The sequence below is a fragment of the Dermacentor andersoni genome, chromosome 10, assembly GCF_023375885.2.
Source record: "Dermacentor andersoni chromosome 10, qqDerAnde1_hic_scaffold, whole genome shotgun sequence".
In the NCBI taxonomy this organism is placed as follows: domain Eukaryota; kingdom Metazoa; phylum Arthropoda; class Arachnida; order Ixodida; family Ixodidae; genus Dermacentor; species Dermacentor andersoni.
In genome coordinates, this window is record NC_092823.1 from 56,136,748 (window position 1) to 56,154,772 (window position 18,025).

Genomic DNA, 18,025 nt, shown 5'->3' on the forward strand with positions numbered 1-18,025 from the left:
AACAGGGTCCTTAACAGTCACATCTGAGCTATATAACGTATACGTGGCTTTACATATAAACCGATTCGTAGTATGTGTGTTATTTTCTGCGGCGCGAGCGCCGGTGGCGAGGAGTGCCATCCTCCTCTCCTGCAGCCCAAACAGAGAGACAAGGTGGCAGCAGGAGAGGAGAGCTTCGCCTCGACCATTCCATTCTCTTCCTTTATCCCCAATCATACGGGCACCGAGCCACGCTCCCTGCAGGGAAGCAGAAGCACCGCCACTTTCCTCTACGCAACCACTCTCTCTCTCTATCTCTTTGCTGTAACCATCCAGCGTGTTTCTATTTACGCCCAAGCCCAGCGCTCGATGAAGATGGGACGAGCGCGAGCGTAAAACTTGGAGGCAGTGTTGCTCCCCACCAGGGCTACCTGTCATCGAAGAGCTTCTCATTTCTGGTACTTGATCGAAGCGTCGACCACGCTGCGCGAAAGAAAAGCATTCTGAAAATATTACGACTTGCTTGTCTAGGAAACGCATAGTAAGCAACTCCCCCCTCCTTCTCTCTCTCGCTATTTTTTTACAGCGAAGCTGTATATGGCTAGGATTCCATGTATTTTTATTCTGCGTCAACAAAAAACTATCACCATCAGTGGCTCATACCCTCATAAGCAAGCAAAATATACAATAGCTCACACAGCTCCGTAAGGCAGAGGCTACAAGCACTCAGCAAAGTTAAGCGAACAGTGCTTACATTCTTTGGAATCACGCATGCAACATACATAACAGCATGTCGACACTGTCATCATCAATGGCTCATACCCCCGTAAGCAAGCAAAAAGTGCAATGGCTCATACCCCCATAAGGCAGAGGCTACAAGCACACAGCAAAGTGCAGCGAACAGTGCGTACATTTTTTGCTATCATGCTTACAACATACAGAACTGCATACGTTTCAATAAAGAACAAGCTCATAAAAAGCAACCGAAGCAGCCGCCTTAGATACCACGCATGTCCCCTGGGGACCCCCCCTTTCACTTTCGTTCGCAGAGACCACGAATGCATTCATAATGGTAACAGCGCGAACAAAAACGACGACGGAATAAAAGGACACAGGACGAGCGCTGACTCACAACTATAGGTTTTCTGAAACACACACCAGGAATATAAGCGACAAAGGCAATCACATGGTCAATAGAGGAACGCACAACCAGGCCACGTGAATACACGTGGCCTGGTTCTGCACAAAGAGACAAACAATTTTGTTTAAGCATACTGATATATGACGTAGTAGTTCTGCAGAAACCCGCAAGGTGGAGCGAAGTAATGAATAAAGGGAAAAACAGACATCACGGATGTCTATTTTTTCCTTTATTCATACTGATATATCCACCAGATTAGTCGTGGACGCAGCCCACATTGAGCGAAAGCGCACGTGGTGCATTAGTCAGCCTTCGATCGCGCTTTCTCAGCAGGAATTAATTTACCTAGACAGCTCGATACGGTAACAGATGCCCTGTATCCACATGGCCTGGTTGTGCGTTTCTCGATTGACCATGTGATCGCCTGTGTCGCTTACATTCCTGATGTGTGTTTCAGTAAACTTAGTTGCGAGTCAGCGCTGGTCCTGTGTCTTTTCACTCCGTCGTCGTTTTTGTTCGCGCTGTTACCATTATGAATGTATACCAACTCGCCCAACTTTCCACTTTAATATCGCGAATGTAGCAAGTATACACGCCGTTTTATTTTCTGCACCAAATAACACAGGGCACTGCAGTGATAACTTGTGATAAGGGCATTTGCACATCAACTATCAGATTATAAGGCTTGGCAGCCAATACAGATGCAGCACCGTGGAATATATGGCTCACAAGTAACAAAAATATTTTAACAAAGTTTTAATTGGCAATTTAAATGGCAATATTGCATTTGCAAATTTGAAGCCCAACAATCATGTGTTTCCCAACAACAACTTCACAAAATTCGGCGTAGGTACTACGGCGTGCAGTAATTTGGCTTGTAATTTGGCCTTGAACCCAAACGAAAATTAAATAGCGTGTCAGAGACTCTGATCTCCCCACCCTATGAGAAAACCTACTTCCCTGCTTCGCGGGCGCCAATGCTATGACGATTACGGGTTCTCTTCATCCTGATCCATAAAGCATTTTTTTTTTATTCGCTGCTATTGGCAAACGTGATTATCCGAGCTGCGGTACCGCCACAAGATTGGGAACGGAATAGAGCACGCTTAGCGTCGATTCCTGGCGTCATCATAAAAAAGAAAAGAAAGCGGGAAAGCCATGATGAAACCAGTGCTAGCAAAAGCTTGCGCTACTGTTGGTCTGCCCTCACATTGGAGAGGATGGAGCTATTGACGTCACCGGTGCGCTATTTCATATTTATTTTGGTACTGCCATGCATGCAGTGCCAAGGTACTGCAGGCTTTAGCATCCAAGACGACTTTGTTTAGAGAAGCTTTTGTTGAGTTAATAATATGATTCTGGGTCCTCAATTCCCGAATTGCAACGTTCCCTCTATAATTGCTAACAGTTATTTTGGATATTCTTACTGATTATCTGCCATACTTTGCGTGATACCGAGTTCCTAGTGGTCACAGACACTTAACCTGATAGAATATCGAAAGATAACCTCAAAAAATTTACCATTTTATAAAATTCCGTGCAGCTGAAACAACACACGGTGTTTGTGATATGAAGTCACACAACAAAATGATAAAGAGACGGTTAGCTAGGACCAGAAGACATGGTTTTTGCTCAACACCGCGAAATTGGTACAGAAATAATACAAATGATATAAAACTGATAAATGGAACACTGTATACATACTGACAACACAGAAACCATTTAGCGAATTAAATTTTTTTAGCCCACACATTCGTGCAATTATTACGTAGGAGGTTGCTAAAGCTGCAGCCTACAATCCTGCGTCCCTACACATCTGGTACCAAGTCGATATGCCTTGCATACTCACAGATGCAATTAGTAGATTGAAATGTGTGACGTGAAGTAATGAATTCGAAAGTTGATTAGCGGAATTATGTAAATATTTAATTAAGCATTTTGATTCGTCGCAGAAGTAATGGCCGCCTCATCAAGTAATATAGATAATTGGTTGAAATTGTGATACCTTCCACAGGCAATTTTTCTGAATTTGATGCAGCTAAAAAAATTATGCGTGGCTCTGCTATAGCAAACACCAGAGACCATTGGAGCTGGGGGAAGGCCAGTAAAGTAGTGCCGAACCGCACAAGGACACACGAGCGCTGGCAACGCCTCTCTACGGCGTCCGTGATTCGCGTGGCCAACGCCGCAGTAAACGCCGCGGTTGTCTCCACTCTACGGAGCGGCGGGCGAGGTGGACATCGAGGCAACCTACCTTGCTGCCGCCGTAGAACTCCCCTCCCTCGCCTGACCTCCGTGCCTTGCGCACCACAGGAGACGGAACGCATCAGGGCTGCGTTCCTTGCTCACGTGCGCGCTGCTCCTTCTCCCCCGTTAGGCTCCACCGACCTACGCCGCATCACTGTGCTGCGCAATGCTATTTTTATACTCAACTTTCACTCTCTCTGAGCTCTCTCCCCAGCCAGGCGAAGCTGCGCACGCAATGAGAAACCCAGCGAGGTCCTAACAGCTCCACTGTAAAACCTGTATACCAATCACTTGTTACATTCTTGTTGCACCAGAGCAAATATGGCTCTTGTATCTTAATAAGATGTTCCATCCTGATTTTACACGTTTATACCTTGGTTATCCACCTTAAAGCCCCTCCACACACGTTTCCGCCGACCAGGTTGTATACCGCCAACCTACCCTCCTCCACGTTCCTCTGCCACTCAGTCTCTTAGCTTCCGGCGTCAAGCGGAACCTACGTAGCTTCAGCTTCCTGTTCCGAGTGGAAGTGACACTATGTTTTTTAGCGTTGTTTACTTTCGCGTCGATGGAGAGGCTTTAATTGCACCAGCTGCGGTTTAAACTGTTAATGCGATTGTGGCTGAATAAACGTCACTCGTCAACTGAAAAAAATCAAAACACAGATTGACGTTTAGGCGCCCAATACCGGTGCCTTGTCCACAATGAACGAATGAATAAAGGGAAAATCAGACATCCACCCGCTCGTAGCAATTGCTACAAAGGAAACCCATACGGTTTCCTCGAAAGAAAAGCCTCATAGTTGAAGAAAAATTCGTCCTGGTCCGGGACTCGAACCCGGGACCACCGCCTTTCCGGGGCAGCCGCTTTACCATCTGAGCTAACCAGGCGGCTGGCAGATGGCGGGCGAAGTCGAATTTGTCGACAACACGAAGCAAAGGCAAGAGTTTGACGTAGTAGTTCTGCGGAAACCCGCAAGGTGGAGAGAAGTAATGAATAAAGGGAAAATCAGACATCCACCCGCTCGTAGCAATTGCTACAAAGGAAACCCAACCCACGAGGTGTTCCAACATTTGCTTACGTTGGACGCAAAAAAAATCGTGTGGCCCAGATGAAATACCGACGGCATTTCTTCAACGGTACGCTGAATGGATGTCGTATTATTTGCAGCTTTTATTCGAAAAATCTTTGCGGGATCATTCAGTACCTCAGGACTGACGCGATGCCACCGTCATTCCGATATTTAAAGGTGGCAATTGGCTATGTGCAAACAACTATAGACCAGTCTCGCTCACTTCTGTGTGCTGTAAAGTCCTAGAGCATGCAATAGCTATACATATTCTGTATTTCTTAGAAAAAAAAAACGATTTATTATGCCCAGTTCGGCACGGTTTCCGATCTGGCCTTTCGACAGTGACACAGTTAGTCGAAACTGTACATGACCTTTGTAAAGTTATAGATGAATGCCAACAAATAGATGTTGTATGTATAGACTTTGCGAAGGCATTTGATGAAGTTGCACATCATAAACTGCTTTCCAAATTGAGAAGCCTAGGAATTAGTGAAAATATAGTATTGCGGATTCAGGCATATTTAACAAATCGTTATCAAAGGGTCAGAATCGGGAAAAGTGAATCGGGGAAGTGTGAAGTTGTGTCTGGAGTGCCGCAGGGGTCTGTTTTAGGTCCGCTATTGTTTTTATTGTATATTAATGATATTCCTTCTAATGTTCATCCGTCTGTAAAAGTTTAACTATTTGCCGATGATTGTTTAATTTACACGCGTGTAACCTGCGCGGAAGATCACATTAAACTAAACAGATGCCTGCAATCATCAAACTCGGGGTGCCAAAGTTGGGGCATGGTAATTAATTTTTGAAAATCTACATACACTTACGTAAGTAAAAAACAGAACTTTATCAGATTTGAATATAATATAGGAGAAAATGCCTTGGTCGAGGTACAGAGTTTCGGATATTTAGGGGTGACAGTGACGCATAATCTAGACTGGCGTATTCACATTGAGAATATCTGTTCGAAGGCTTACCAAAAGCTCTGCTTCCTTAGGAGAAAGCTTCCAGATGGGACTAAAGAAATTAAATTGGTCGCCTACAAAACGTTTATACGACCAGTTCTGGAATATGCGAATGCTGTGTGGAGCCCTGACCAAAAATGCTTAAAAAAGAAGGTGGAAAGGATTCAGCGGATTTCAGCACGCTTTATATGCTCCAAGTATCGCCGTACTGACTCGGTTACAGAGATGATACAGCAGTGTGAATTAGAAACGCTGGAAATGAGAAGAATCAAACATCGACTCAAACTGTTTTTGCAGATAATGCAAGGCGCATTAAAAATAAATAAAGAACATTATGTGAAAGCGCCTCTAAAACGTGGTTCACGAAAAAACCATAGCAGGGTACTACAACCTATTAAACACGTATGGATGTATATCGGTATTCCTTTTTTCCTGATGTAATTGAACTATGGAACAAACTGCTAAGTGATATTGTGAAGAGTGCGAACGTGCAACAATGTGAGCTGGGTGTCGATATGTTTTTGAGAAATGGTGCACAAATTTTGAATTCTGATTCATGATTGCTCATTGAAGTGCTTATGAAATGTATATGTTCTTCTTCCCTCCCTGTAACGACCCTCATTGGAGGGTTAACAGTATGACCAAATAAATAAATAGGTAAATAAATAAATAAATAAATAAATAAATAAAGCGAGAAATGGAGCATGTTTTATTAGAATGTGAAGCCCAGCGGTCGATTAAGGGATCTCTGGCATCCTTGAAGCCCTTGGGTTCAGGGAGAGCAGGGGGAAAGTAAACATGTCCGCAGTCGAGATTAGTAAGCAGCGATTGGAAGATTAGTGGAACGAAAGTAGGGAACGACAAACAACGGAGGCGTGCAAAAACAAAGTTCACAATAGGGGTTAAGAAAGTTTGGTCGTGGGAATTCATCGTGGCGTTTTTTTCATTTCCTTTTTTCTTTTTTAACATAGAACACTATGTGAAATATTTTTACATTAGACGATATATTAACAAGAGCTTGGTGGCGCAACCTACCACCCCGTTTCAAAGGGAACGCTCATAGCATCCATCCATTCATCGGGTTCCTGCTTAAGCATAGAGTTTCATATAATAGCTTATATGCCAACGCTCTGGAGTGGCAGTCCCAGCCGCCGCCTACGGGAGCGAGTAAAGCCGGCGGCGGCCATATTGCTAGAGGCAAAAGAGTGCGGCTCCAGCATAAGCGGCCGCGGTATGTGCACGGTCCCGGTTACGGTCCCGCGATGAAAAAAGTCGCAGTTTCGCTCTCAAGGCGAAGCATCCATTGCGATATCAAATTAGTGCAGAGAGCTATGCGAAGTAAATATAGTACTTTTATCGCTTACTAACTGAATTAACAAAGATATGGTGTCAGCGCGCAGGAGATAACATGACGAACATCACACTCGATGAGCGCGGACACTCGCTGTCAAAATGCTGGTGTGAGCAAGCGCGGCAGCAGCAGCGAGCGAAGTGACCTTCGTGCTGTCTATCGCTTCCACGCAAGAGCGGCGAGCACACAGGGCGCACGAAGGCATGAGCCGTCTGCAGATCATTTTTGAGATACGGCGCGCGCGACCGCACGGGTCCGTACAAAACAAGAAAGTTAAGAACTGCTGGAGTGGAAACTACATTCTATCATGAATGTGAAGCCACACGACAAAACTAGAAATAAACGATAAAAATTGTGAAGCGCTTTTCGAACACTTCTCACGTGTTAAACCTTTTTGGTTAATCATGGCTCGTTTTACTAGACAAATACTTACCTGCGTGTAGCTCTGTATTACTGATTTTATTGTGAAATCTGAATGTGCCGGCATATTGTATTGGGGAGAACGTCATCAATATACAGAAGTTACTGTTTTCGTTGGGAACAACCAGCTTTTATATTCTAATTAGCCTAGCATTACAATAACAGTTCCAAATAACCTAATATGTAAGCGGACATCCCATCCTCCCACGGCCTTTCGCGCGACTGAAAACAGCGCGTTTGCTCTCCACTTTTTTCGTACCCGCGCGCCAGACTGAGCCGCGATCGTCGGCTTCCCTTGCGTGCTTTCCCTCGCACATACAGCCCACTACGCGCGGCGACAGTGTTATCGCCCTTGTACTTTATATGGAACATCACGGCGACGGCGACGGTAAAAATGCGCTTGGAGTGTCCACATAATTGTTATCGGAATAAAATAAAAAGAGAAATTAATTTTAAAAAGTTCTAATTTAAAGAAGTTCATCAGCCCGCACTTGCGTGTCGCTGTTGTCGACAAAAAATATTCCGGCTTCGGTTTATTCCCGCAGGCTTGTACCGACGCTTCGCTTTCGCACTTCCTCGCTTGGTTAAATTATGAACGGTCTCTCCATACAAACTAATGTGTGTGATATGAGTGTGTAATGATCATTCATCACTGTTTGCGCACTAATTGATGTGAGAGGTACGATAGGCGCTGCTGAGCGGCACGTCAAGTGAACGTTCTTCGAAGTCGCGCGGCGTATCGCTATTCATGCAATGGCGTCCAAATTCACGACTGATAGGGTGGCGCCCTCTGGATTTAAAATGTGGGTCTTAAAGGCTGTTTAATCCAATGCACTCTACCTTTTGCTCGATGAAGGCACCAGACGCGATTGAGGGAGCCGAAAACACGTCATAGAAATCGTGTTTTGGACGTCACCTATAAGTGCCATATAATAAGTGGCCTATTGTTCATGCGTTCATTATCCCCGCCTTTCTTTTTATGATTGACTGAAGGCGAGTGTCTTCCATCTAGTGGAACTGCAGCCATTCAGCGCATGACCTCCGGAATCAGTGATATTTAAATCCACGTCCCTGAGAATTACGTCCTCTGGATTTAAAATGCGCATCCTAAAGGCTGTGCTTTCGCTGGTGGAACGCGGTGGAAGCGATTTCAACAGCCGGAAACACCTCATAGACATATGGGCTAGTCCAACGTTGGTCTAGACCGTGGGTTAGACCAATGGCTAGTCTAACCACCCTAACTGGGCCTCTTCGATTATTCTATATGGCAGCCCCGGACTGTCTGAGGAGGTTCTTTCAGCCAATGAGCGTTGTGTATGCAGCGTCTCAGAGAGTCTGGGACTTTTAAGGGCGAATAATCGAAGAGGCCCACGAATACCGGTGTCACATGAACACTTTTGATCGCGATCAAACACGAGCCGGATCGAAATTCCCGACTGCGATTGGCTCCCTCGTGCAACTTGCACAAAGGAGGCAATCACGACTGAGAAATTCGATCCGCGTCTGGCTTCATCGTGATCAAAAGTGCGCCGTGTATAACTCTTTGGTGCACTTTAGAATACACTCTGCGTGTTTAAGTAGCTGCATCTCGGGGGCCATAGCTACTGTATCATAGCCAACCCAACGTTACTAGACTGGTTGAGCCAACCAGGGTCTTAATGTGTGGATCGCTAAGAGAGAGCGCTAGCTGTTTTAACATAGGTGTTCTGTGTTTTAACAAGCGCTAACGGCATCCAAGCGTAGCACTAGCGCCCGCCCTGCTAGCCCGTTCTAAAGAGTGCAGCCACATCAACATCACCAGCAGGTTTGGAGGTATAGCCGCAGCCGGCTCAGCGCCGAGGGGCCCACGGCTCATTTTGCTTTGTATTTCGCGGCTAATTGCTTCGCAGTTACGTTAATTGTGCCGTACCAGTGTTAAATCGCAAAGGACCAGCCTGGTTTACTTCAGCGTGTTTCAGTCGTTCAACGACTCCAGAGTCGGGGCTTTCAGAGCTGTGGCCGTCGGAGGAAACAGTACCGGCGGGGCCATTCTTTAGGAAGAGCCTGAGCAGAGCCTACCGAGTGTGCCTAGAGAACGCAATTTTGTTGACATCTTTGAAAGCTGCACGGTGAGTGCACGACCTACTTTATACAGTAGGTCGTGGGTGAGTGTTAACCTTGCAGGAATTTTCACTAGGCTGTTCTTTTTTGGCGGTTGCTGTTTCTGTTGGAGCGAACTGCCTTCTCTATACGATACGCACTCGCTGTGTTCGAACTCCCGCTGTGTGAATAACCTCTCACGGAAGCCCTATGCCTTGCAACGCTCATCCCTAAAATTTCGTTGCGCGTCGCTGCATTGTGCATGATTAGTGCTGAAATCGTGAATTCCGTGTGGTTTGACTCGCCCGCTGGCATGCATGCATGCCCCATGTTAACGCTCTTATTCGCTGCATTCCCGCATTTATCGTAGTGCGGTGGTGCCCATTGACATTCGTTAATTGCATATGATTGAAAATGAAGTAAAAATTTATTATAATAATCAACATCGGCAAGTGCCTCTTTCAAACTGGTAGTCTAGAGAAATATTGTGCACGTTAGTTCCGGAATAATTTCCCAGTGCAAATGAGAACACTTCCTGCGAATTAAGTGGCTCACAAATTCGAATTCGTGCCGGGCGAACGAGATTTTCCTCTTAACCACAGTGTATCATCCTTTCACATTTCAGTTGGCAATATTTGATCTGATGTAAAGTGGTGAAGCATGCAAACGGGATTTCTTTAGTCGCGGTTTTGCTGTGAACTGGTTAATACTTTCATATATGTGCCTGCGATTCTGCATCCAATTCTCCTTGCCTTTGACTTTTGATGGTTCAACATGTGCCAACCAACTGCCAGAAAAGGCCACTGCTTATCCTTTAACTTTCTGTATATTCATGTGGCTCTAACCTGAAACTCATCACAGTCAACCCTTCTCATTTACCAGTGGGCGCAGAACATTTTGTCAAGACAGTGGTCGGACATGCTGCATAGCATAGGATGCTAAATACTAGGATCTAGGATCTAAATACCCTAGATCAGAGCAGGCTGGCCACTGGAAACCAAACTTGGCAATATACAACATAATGCTGTAATGTAACGCTTGCCTAGTAGGACTCATTGAGGAACTATCGTTTATCTTTGATGTCCCAGGCCTTAGTGCAGTTAAGAGGGACTCATATATGTCTTGGTGTGAGTCATGTCTTCTACTACCTTGCTGGTGAAGCAGCGCACTGACACGGACACAGTGAAGACACACAAGAGCGAGTGTCATCTTTTCTTGTGTGTCTTCACTGTGTCCGTGTCAGTGCGCTGCTTCACCAGCAAGGTATGATGATTACTCACCAACTAGCCCAACTTTCCACTTTACTGATCTTCTACTACAGTGGTCCGCTTCCTGACTGTAGGAAATTCTGGGTGTGATTCCGAATTTGTATCAATGTGGCCGGCGACATTACCTCATTAGTATTAACGAGACACCAAAGAAAATTCAAGTTTTGGGTGCGCTTTAATTGTAGATCAATTTGTATAAGTGTCAATGCAGCACTTCGCTGGAGTCTAGAGCTCAAATTTTTCAATAACATGTGAAGCGAGAGGAGGCAGTTGCTGACTCTGTTAGCGTTGGCATAGAAATGCTGTGAGGCACGAGTCAACACTGTCTTATTTTTGTTGACAGCACTGACATCCAGTGCAATTGCATTTTATTCCATTTTAAAGGAAGCTAACTTATGCTTTATTTGTTTCTGTGATGCTTCAAAATAAGAATGCAAATGTAAGTTAATTGTAGAATTAGCAGGCTGATGAACAGCTTTAAGCGAAACTTCGCTACAGCTACTGTCAGCACTGTTTGTTGCAGTGTATGATGCAGGCTCTAGTGGATGCTTTGACTACATGCTGTGAGGCGAATTCAAAATCGTGACGTGCCTCAGCTTGGAGGGACTTGCGCACAGGAGCATTATTCATATGTGCTAGGGTGAAACAGTTTTTTAGTTGGCGTCCGTCCCGGCATGCCTCCTAGATTGAGGCTTCCTGCCTGCACTCTGAAGAGACCACTTGAGAGAAAAGCCATGGGCTGAGTATGTTACACGCAGGCGTCTCCTCGTCCACATCCATTTTCAGCAAATCAAGCTAGCTAAGTTAATGGATTGAATCTAAGGCAAGTGAAAGGTAATCCCATGGCTCTGGTAGCATGTACTCTAACAAAGCTTGTCAGCACTTTGGCTGTTCACCTCTCATCGACTGAAGGGCGCGAAGTGCAAGCAGGCTTACTTCAGTCCACCTTTTTCAGGACGTTAGTAGAATCCATGGAACAGGGTGAAAAAATTGGGATTAAATTGCTGGATTCAGATAATTTAAGAATCTGATTAACTTTAGTGCCCCTTTAGTGAGAGGGTAGGGTCGTTGTAGTAAAGCTAAACAAGAGAGATAAACTTGAGTTAGTACAGGTGTAATGTGACAGTTATTGATCAGAACGATGAAAAGATACATAAGGCTCTGCAGGCTAGCACTGAAGGAAGTCTAGACTCGGTATGATATATTTATAGAGGCTGGAAAACACTTTTTGAAGATAGTAAGAATGCGTTGCTGATCTGTATAAAATTCTCCTGTGAACATGTGAGCCAAATATTATTGGACTATGTGCAGCAAGGAATTAACAATCTTGTATCAAAACTGGAAAAAATTGTCTGCTCTCGCTCTTGCATTGTTTGTATCACAGGCAATCATCTGCTCTCGCTTTTGTGATGTCTGCATCACAAGCAATGAAGCCCACCACCGGCTATTGGCCGATTTCGTGATCACGAGAACATTCCCAGTAATAGTGATATTGCTGATTTTGAGGTAAATAAATGAAGAATATGTATATGTCTCCAATATCTAAAAGACAGAAAAAGCATTTCATTTTGGCACTTCTGGTCTACACATGACAGTTGTGTGTAGCTGCATGGCCTCCAAGATAGCAGCTGCGTGCTGCATAACGCAATGCCACAGTCGTCACGGGGGGTGAGGGGTGGGGGGGCTGCAGTGGCTTAGATATCCTCCTTGGAGCGGTATGCGAGGAGGACGTAGAAGGACCCTATCTTGTCAAGAAGGCGTTGCCCTAACTCACCGGTTAGATACTCAACTTCTGCGTGGGGCCTTACCCCCTTGCTACCTCCCCCGTGTAAGCTTCCAGCGTGCTAGTCGAAACAAAAAGAGAAAGCTGCTCATCAGTGTAACGGTGTCTAACTCTGGTTATGCTTAGCGAGAAGAAAGGAAACACATAATTCTAACAGACAGTGACAAGGAAAGCTTAGGGGGAATTACTTGGGTATTTAATTGAAATGTAGAAATAAAAAACAGAAAATAAAAGTCGACTAAAATACAACTTGCCGCAGGTGGGATACAAACCCACATCTTCACATTACATGTGCAATGCTCCTACCATTTGAGCTACTGCGACGCTGCTTTCTGGGTGGCCTCTTGGGCAGGCCATCGTGCTTTCCACATTACTAAATTTTTCTGAAAGTTTCTGTTGCAAGAAGGATTGAAAGGAAGTGCTACCAGTTCATGCAACACTTCTCGCTGTTTGAGCACATCTTCTGAATCCTCCATCTACACAGCCCTCCTCATCCGCTGTGAACCTCGTGCAAATAAAGTATCCTTTTGTGCCTCGCCATCTGGGCACGTTCTCCCCTCTGCATTCCACATTCTGACTGCCTGGTAACTGCCTCTATTCTTTTGCTCCAGTGATAAATGAACCCAATTAAACTCTTTTTAAGAAAAGGCCAGTGTTGTGTTGCTCACTAGAGATATAATGAAAAGGCCGTACCCCCTAATTTAGCTGGCAGCATTAAATAACATTTCAAAGGTTGACATCGCCGCAGAACAGTATGTGAACAGAGTTGGCATATAAAAACTTCTATGCGTTTGCTGCTGCATGCCAGCAGCTTGTTTTAAATGAACAAGAAATTGGGTGAGTTGGTGCGATCTTTCACACCTGCACTGTCCTTGCATTATGGTTGCTTTCTAATATTTGCTGTCTTTATGGTGTATGGTAGTAGGGCTATCATTTTGTTTTCTTTGTATTTGACCAAGTGTTTTCCATCAGTGAAATTTAGTTGATGTTGAACTTGCATGCTCCTTCAGATTGCAGCAGAACCTCTTAGCGTTGTTAAGATCTTCCTGTGACACTTGAAACCATTCCATGTGTTCTTGGAGAGTGAGTAGCTGTTATGAAGATAACATAGGGTTCTCTAAACATAACCCAAAGTCAGGGCTTGTAATTGCTGTTTGCAGTAATTGATTTAATGAAAATAAGCAGTCACTATAGTCTGGTGATTCTTTCCTGTTGTTGCATCATTCTATGCCGAAACCAAAGTGATGGAATAAGTCTATTAGCCCATTTACATGATTTTAACTGCTCCATGATAGCAGTGCATGGCAAAACGATGACACAAAAAGGAGCAAAGACAGGATAAGCATTGCCTGGCAAGTGAAACTTTACTGGAAATGAAACATGACACATATGAAAAGAACAACAACAAAAACTAATCTAAAAGACCACAGTGGCGCATCAATGCAAGTTTGTTAAGAAGGTTGCGGACAAGTTGCAAGAACTCAAGAAATGTCACCTGTTTCCTTATTGTGCACTGCTATCATGGATAAGCTCTAACTTGCCCGATTAGCCATCCTTGTGCGGTCAATAACTTCTGTTTGAAATAAAACTGCATCATGAAATTTTGCTGCCCTGTTATTGGCCTCCTCCTTCTTTCAAAGTGTGCATCTAAATTAGGGCTGGGCAGTTTAATTTCTCAAATCATTTATGGATGCTTTAGTTTCAGTTGGGAATAGATTGTTTAGGTTGCAAAAGCAAAATAAGGCAAGGCAGGCAATGCCACGGCTTTGTTTGCTCAACACCAGGAAAGGGAACGACAGACTAGTTACAATTTTGCGACTAATATGGCACCCGTGAGTTTTACTGGGCAGAAGGACATGGACATGGCACTTCAAACCAGTGGAAGGAAAATTCAGTGCCAAACAGAGCACCTCTGTAGTACAGCTGGCTTGACTTATATAAGCAATCTACTCCCAAAGAAAGTTAAAGAGACACTAAAGAGAAAAATGATTTTAGCTGTTAGTAAATCATGTTTTCGCAATACCAAATGAGCCGCCTTTACTGTAAGATGATGCTTGGTGTGCCAGAAAGGACTCGAGAATGAAAGAGGGGCAGCGTTTGAAATTTCCGGACGAGTCTGCTGTGATGTTATGGATATTGAAGCTGTCTGTGGGCTTAATTTAACATTTACTGGTAAAAATGGAATTCGTTGTATTCTAAAAGAGGAAAGGAAGGAAGTGAAGGATGGAAAGGAAGTGTCAATAACCTTTGCTGAACCACAGTGGCACAAATGCGAAAAAATACTTTGCAATTGGTGATGTCACATTGACATACTGGCCCTGCGATTTTTATGGGAAGTTTACAAATTATCGAGGATTGGCTTCTGGCCTTGTTTAATGACATATCTGATATAGTGTATGAGCACGGAAACTTCTTTCACACAGACACCAATATACAATTTATGTTTTGGTTGTTGTTTTCTCGTCCAATGAGCAATGTATTACAGGAAAATCAATGAAAGTAGAGTCCTTCAAGAATGCTTTATCAATCTAAACTGGTTCAGTATTTCTCCTTAGTGCTCCCTTAAGCTTCTTTGGATCCGTACCTAGACCTTTCATTATCCAAGTGGTTTTGGTACACTAGGTATGTCCACTCCACCAAAGCTTCACTGACTTGACACAACCGGTCAAGTGAAATCGCATGTCTCTTTAGCGTGAAGTATTCTTTGCTTCATCCCAGGCACTTATCGGTGGCTAGGTTGTCTCGCCTAGCTCGGGACATCTTCAATAAATAAAAAAAATTGGTCCCAGGGTGCGATCGAACCATGCTCTCCCGCACAACAACCCTGTCCTCTAGTGATTAGGCTACAGTCACATGAATACTTCTCTTGTGCCAGGGTCAACTATCTATTGAAGATGAATAATGTGTGCATTGTGTCGCACAGCCTAAGCAAAAAAGCACGTATGTGCAAGAACACATGCTCTCGTGCACACATGCTCAACCTTGCCACTGTCTTTCACGTGCACCACTTCACATAACATGTTGGCCACTGAGGCGACGTAATGGATGTGATGTTGCGCTTCTGAGCCCAACCGTGCAGGATCGAAGCACTGCCGTGGTGGCTGTTAAATGCAAAAATGCCTGTGTAACATGCATTGGGTACACATTTAAGAAGTCGAGGTGGTCAAAGTTAATCTGCAGTCCCTCTGTCACTACGGTGTGCCTCATAACAAAATTGAGGCTTTGGCGTGTAAAACCCCAGAATTTAACTTCACCATGCTGGTTACGAAATAGAGAGATTGCCAGTTTCTCTTAATCTTCCCACCTTGCAGCTAGCACTCTGAAACACTGCTAGAATGCACCACCTTTGGGATCGGCCCGCATTCTCCAGTCCTTTCGATGTAACAGCCGACGCTTTGTAGGCAGTGTGTGACACGGTAGCACCTTCGATATTTGCCTAGGTCGTAACGAAACAGCTTGTAAGGCTTCTTCGCTTGAGTACAAAAAGGTCAGTCATCATGCCATCTACATTGCTGTTACTGTAATCACACACACACCCGCATCACACGCTCAATAGCTTGCCTCGAAGAAACATGTTAGTTCATTTAGTAACTTTTAGCACAACAGCAAGTGATACTGGTTCACCAGCTACATGTGGAATGTTTTGCATAACATTGATTCCTACGGTGCATGGGATCTGCATAATTGTTGCAAAGTCCAGATAAAGGAGTTACAGGTCTTCTGCCTCTTTTATAACTCGCATACCTGTATCTGCAAATCTAATTGCTAACAAAATAAAATCTTCAATCACTTGCGTTGAAATTTTTAGTTATAGCCCAGCCCTGGTGTCAGTGTATGTTTAAAGATCTCTGCAACTTGTGTCGCTTTTGCAGATGCCTTCGATGCCGCTGTCCTGTAAAGAATGCTGCATGCAGTTCACCGGCCCTGTGCCTTACATGGATCACATGCAGAGCGCCAAACACAAGAAGAAAATGGCGTCTCTGAATCAGACTGACGCATCGGCTCCGGCTACGGACTCCAAAGGAGTGGCTGCCGTCAAAGGAAGCTCCATATTGAGGCATCCGCTGCCGTTCGCGTGCAAGCTGTGCAACGTTTCGATGAACTGCGAAGCTGCCCTGACAGCCCACAATAAGGTGCGTCATGTGGAGCTTGCACTGCCGGTGCTGAAATTTGTGGTACTCGCCACGGTGGCTTAGTGGCTGCGGCATTCCACTGCCGAGCTCGAGGTCGTGCTTGTTAGAGCTCGGCTGCAAACATGCTTGTGTACTTAGACTTCGGTGCACGTTAACCCCTATCTGTGCCTGGGACGAGCTGTGTTCGTCCACGCATTTCTGGTAATAACGGTCAAGGACGAGCTCAGCTCGTCGATTGTAGTTTGCATTTTCTAGGAATGCCATGGACGAGCCTAGTGTCATCTCAGTGCTCTGTCATGCTTTTGGTAGATAGCAGCACACAATCCACGGCACTGCGCAAGCAGAAGCGAATTTATTCGATCTGAACAAGTAAAACATGTTGGCATCTAGAGTCCTTAAAAATAATTTGTTCCGTTTTGGTCAGCATTCGGGATAGTAGCGTTGTAGGGAAGGCATTAAGAAGCCCCATGTAGTCATAATTAATCCGGAGCCCCCTGCTATGGTGTGCCTCAAGCTCAGATTTGGGTTCTGGTATGTAGAGCGTCAGAATGTTTAATTAGAAGTTCATGTCATAGCATAAATGCTTTGACAAAGGAACTTGTCGACCCACCACAGTGTCTCAGCGACTATGGCGTGCTGCCGCCGAGCAAAAGGTGCTGCCCAGGCTAGTGGCATCTCAATTTGGGCAAAATGCAAGAACGCTCACCTGCCTAGGTTTAGGTGCACATTAAGGAACCACAGGCAGCCAAAGCTGATTCAGAGCCTGCACTAGTGTGTCTTGTAATTACAGTGTTTCTTGGGAACACAAGAACCCCTGAACGAATCAATCGACCAATGAAAAGCTTTTGTAGCATAAACGCTTATAAAAAAACCAACTTGGGAAGTACCAATTGATTCCTTAAGAATTCAGATTTTCTCTTCTGTTTTCAAATTGAGTCAGTGAAGCACTTTACAGAAGAACTGCACTAGGTTAAGTGAAACTTTCTGTTTAAATTGAATAGTTAGGGGGTGCATGCTTAGCTTTCCGAGAGTACACTGCACATCAGCTAAGGTTAATTCTTCATAAAACAGATTTGCAGGGTCTGAGTAAACCCACTGTGGTAGCTTAGTAACTGTGGTGTTACGCTGCCTATCTTGAGGTTATGAGTTCAATCCCAACCGCAGTGGTTGCATTTTGATGCGTTGAAAGGCAGTAACGTTAAAGGTGAACATTAAAGAACCCCTGGTGGGGAGAATTAATCTGGACTATGGCAGGCCTCATACTTGATTATCACGTGTAAAACCCTAGAATATAATTTAATTTTTTCAAGGTCTAAGTACCATTAAAAAAACGTTCGAGTGGTACATCAGATATAAGGAGCCTGCTTGCAATGACTAATTTTGAATAATAAAAGCTTATTGATAAAATCTAAAAGTTTGTTAAACTAAACTATTTCTTCGTGTAGGCTATCGAAGGTGGGTCTCTAGAGAAAACTGTTGCTGTCTTGGAATATAACGGTGATGTACATTAATGTTTTGATACCCGTGTGACACGGGCACCCGTGAAATCCTTTGAGGTAAGCGTGTGAGTCACTAAAGCAATTGAACCTC

At 44.5% G+C, this 18,025-nt stretch overlaps 1 protein-coding gene across 1 annotated transcript in view; it reads left to right on the plus strand.

The window, feature by feature from the left end:
* Nucleotides 1-8,951: 8,951 nt before the first annotated feature.
* The window catches only part of LOC126543783 (zinc finger RNA-binding protein-like), a 28,618-nt gene continuing 19,544 nt past the window's right edge, over nucleotides 8,952-18,025 (plus strand). Inside the window, exons 1-2 of the mRNA XM_050190910.3 lie at nucleotides 8,952-9,280; nucleotides 16,175-16,435. Of these exons, the coding sequence (XP_050046867.1) occupies nucleotides 16,175-16,435 (261 nt within the window). The 5' untranslated portion in view covers nucleotides 8,952-9,280. The remainder of the gene's footprint in view (nucleotides 9,281-16,174; nucleotides 16,436-18,025) is intronic.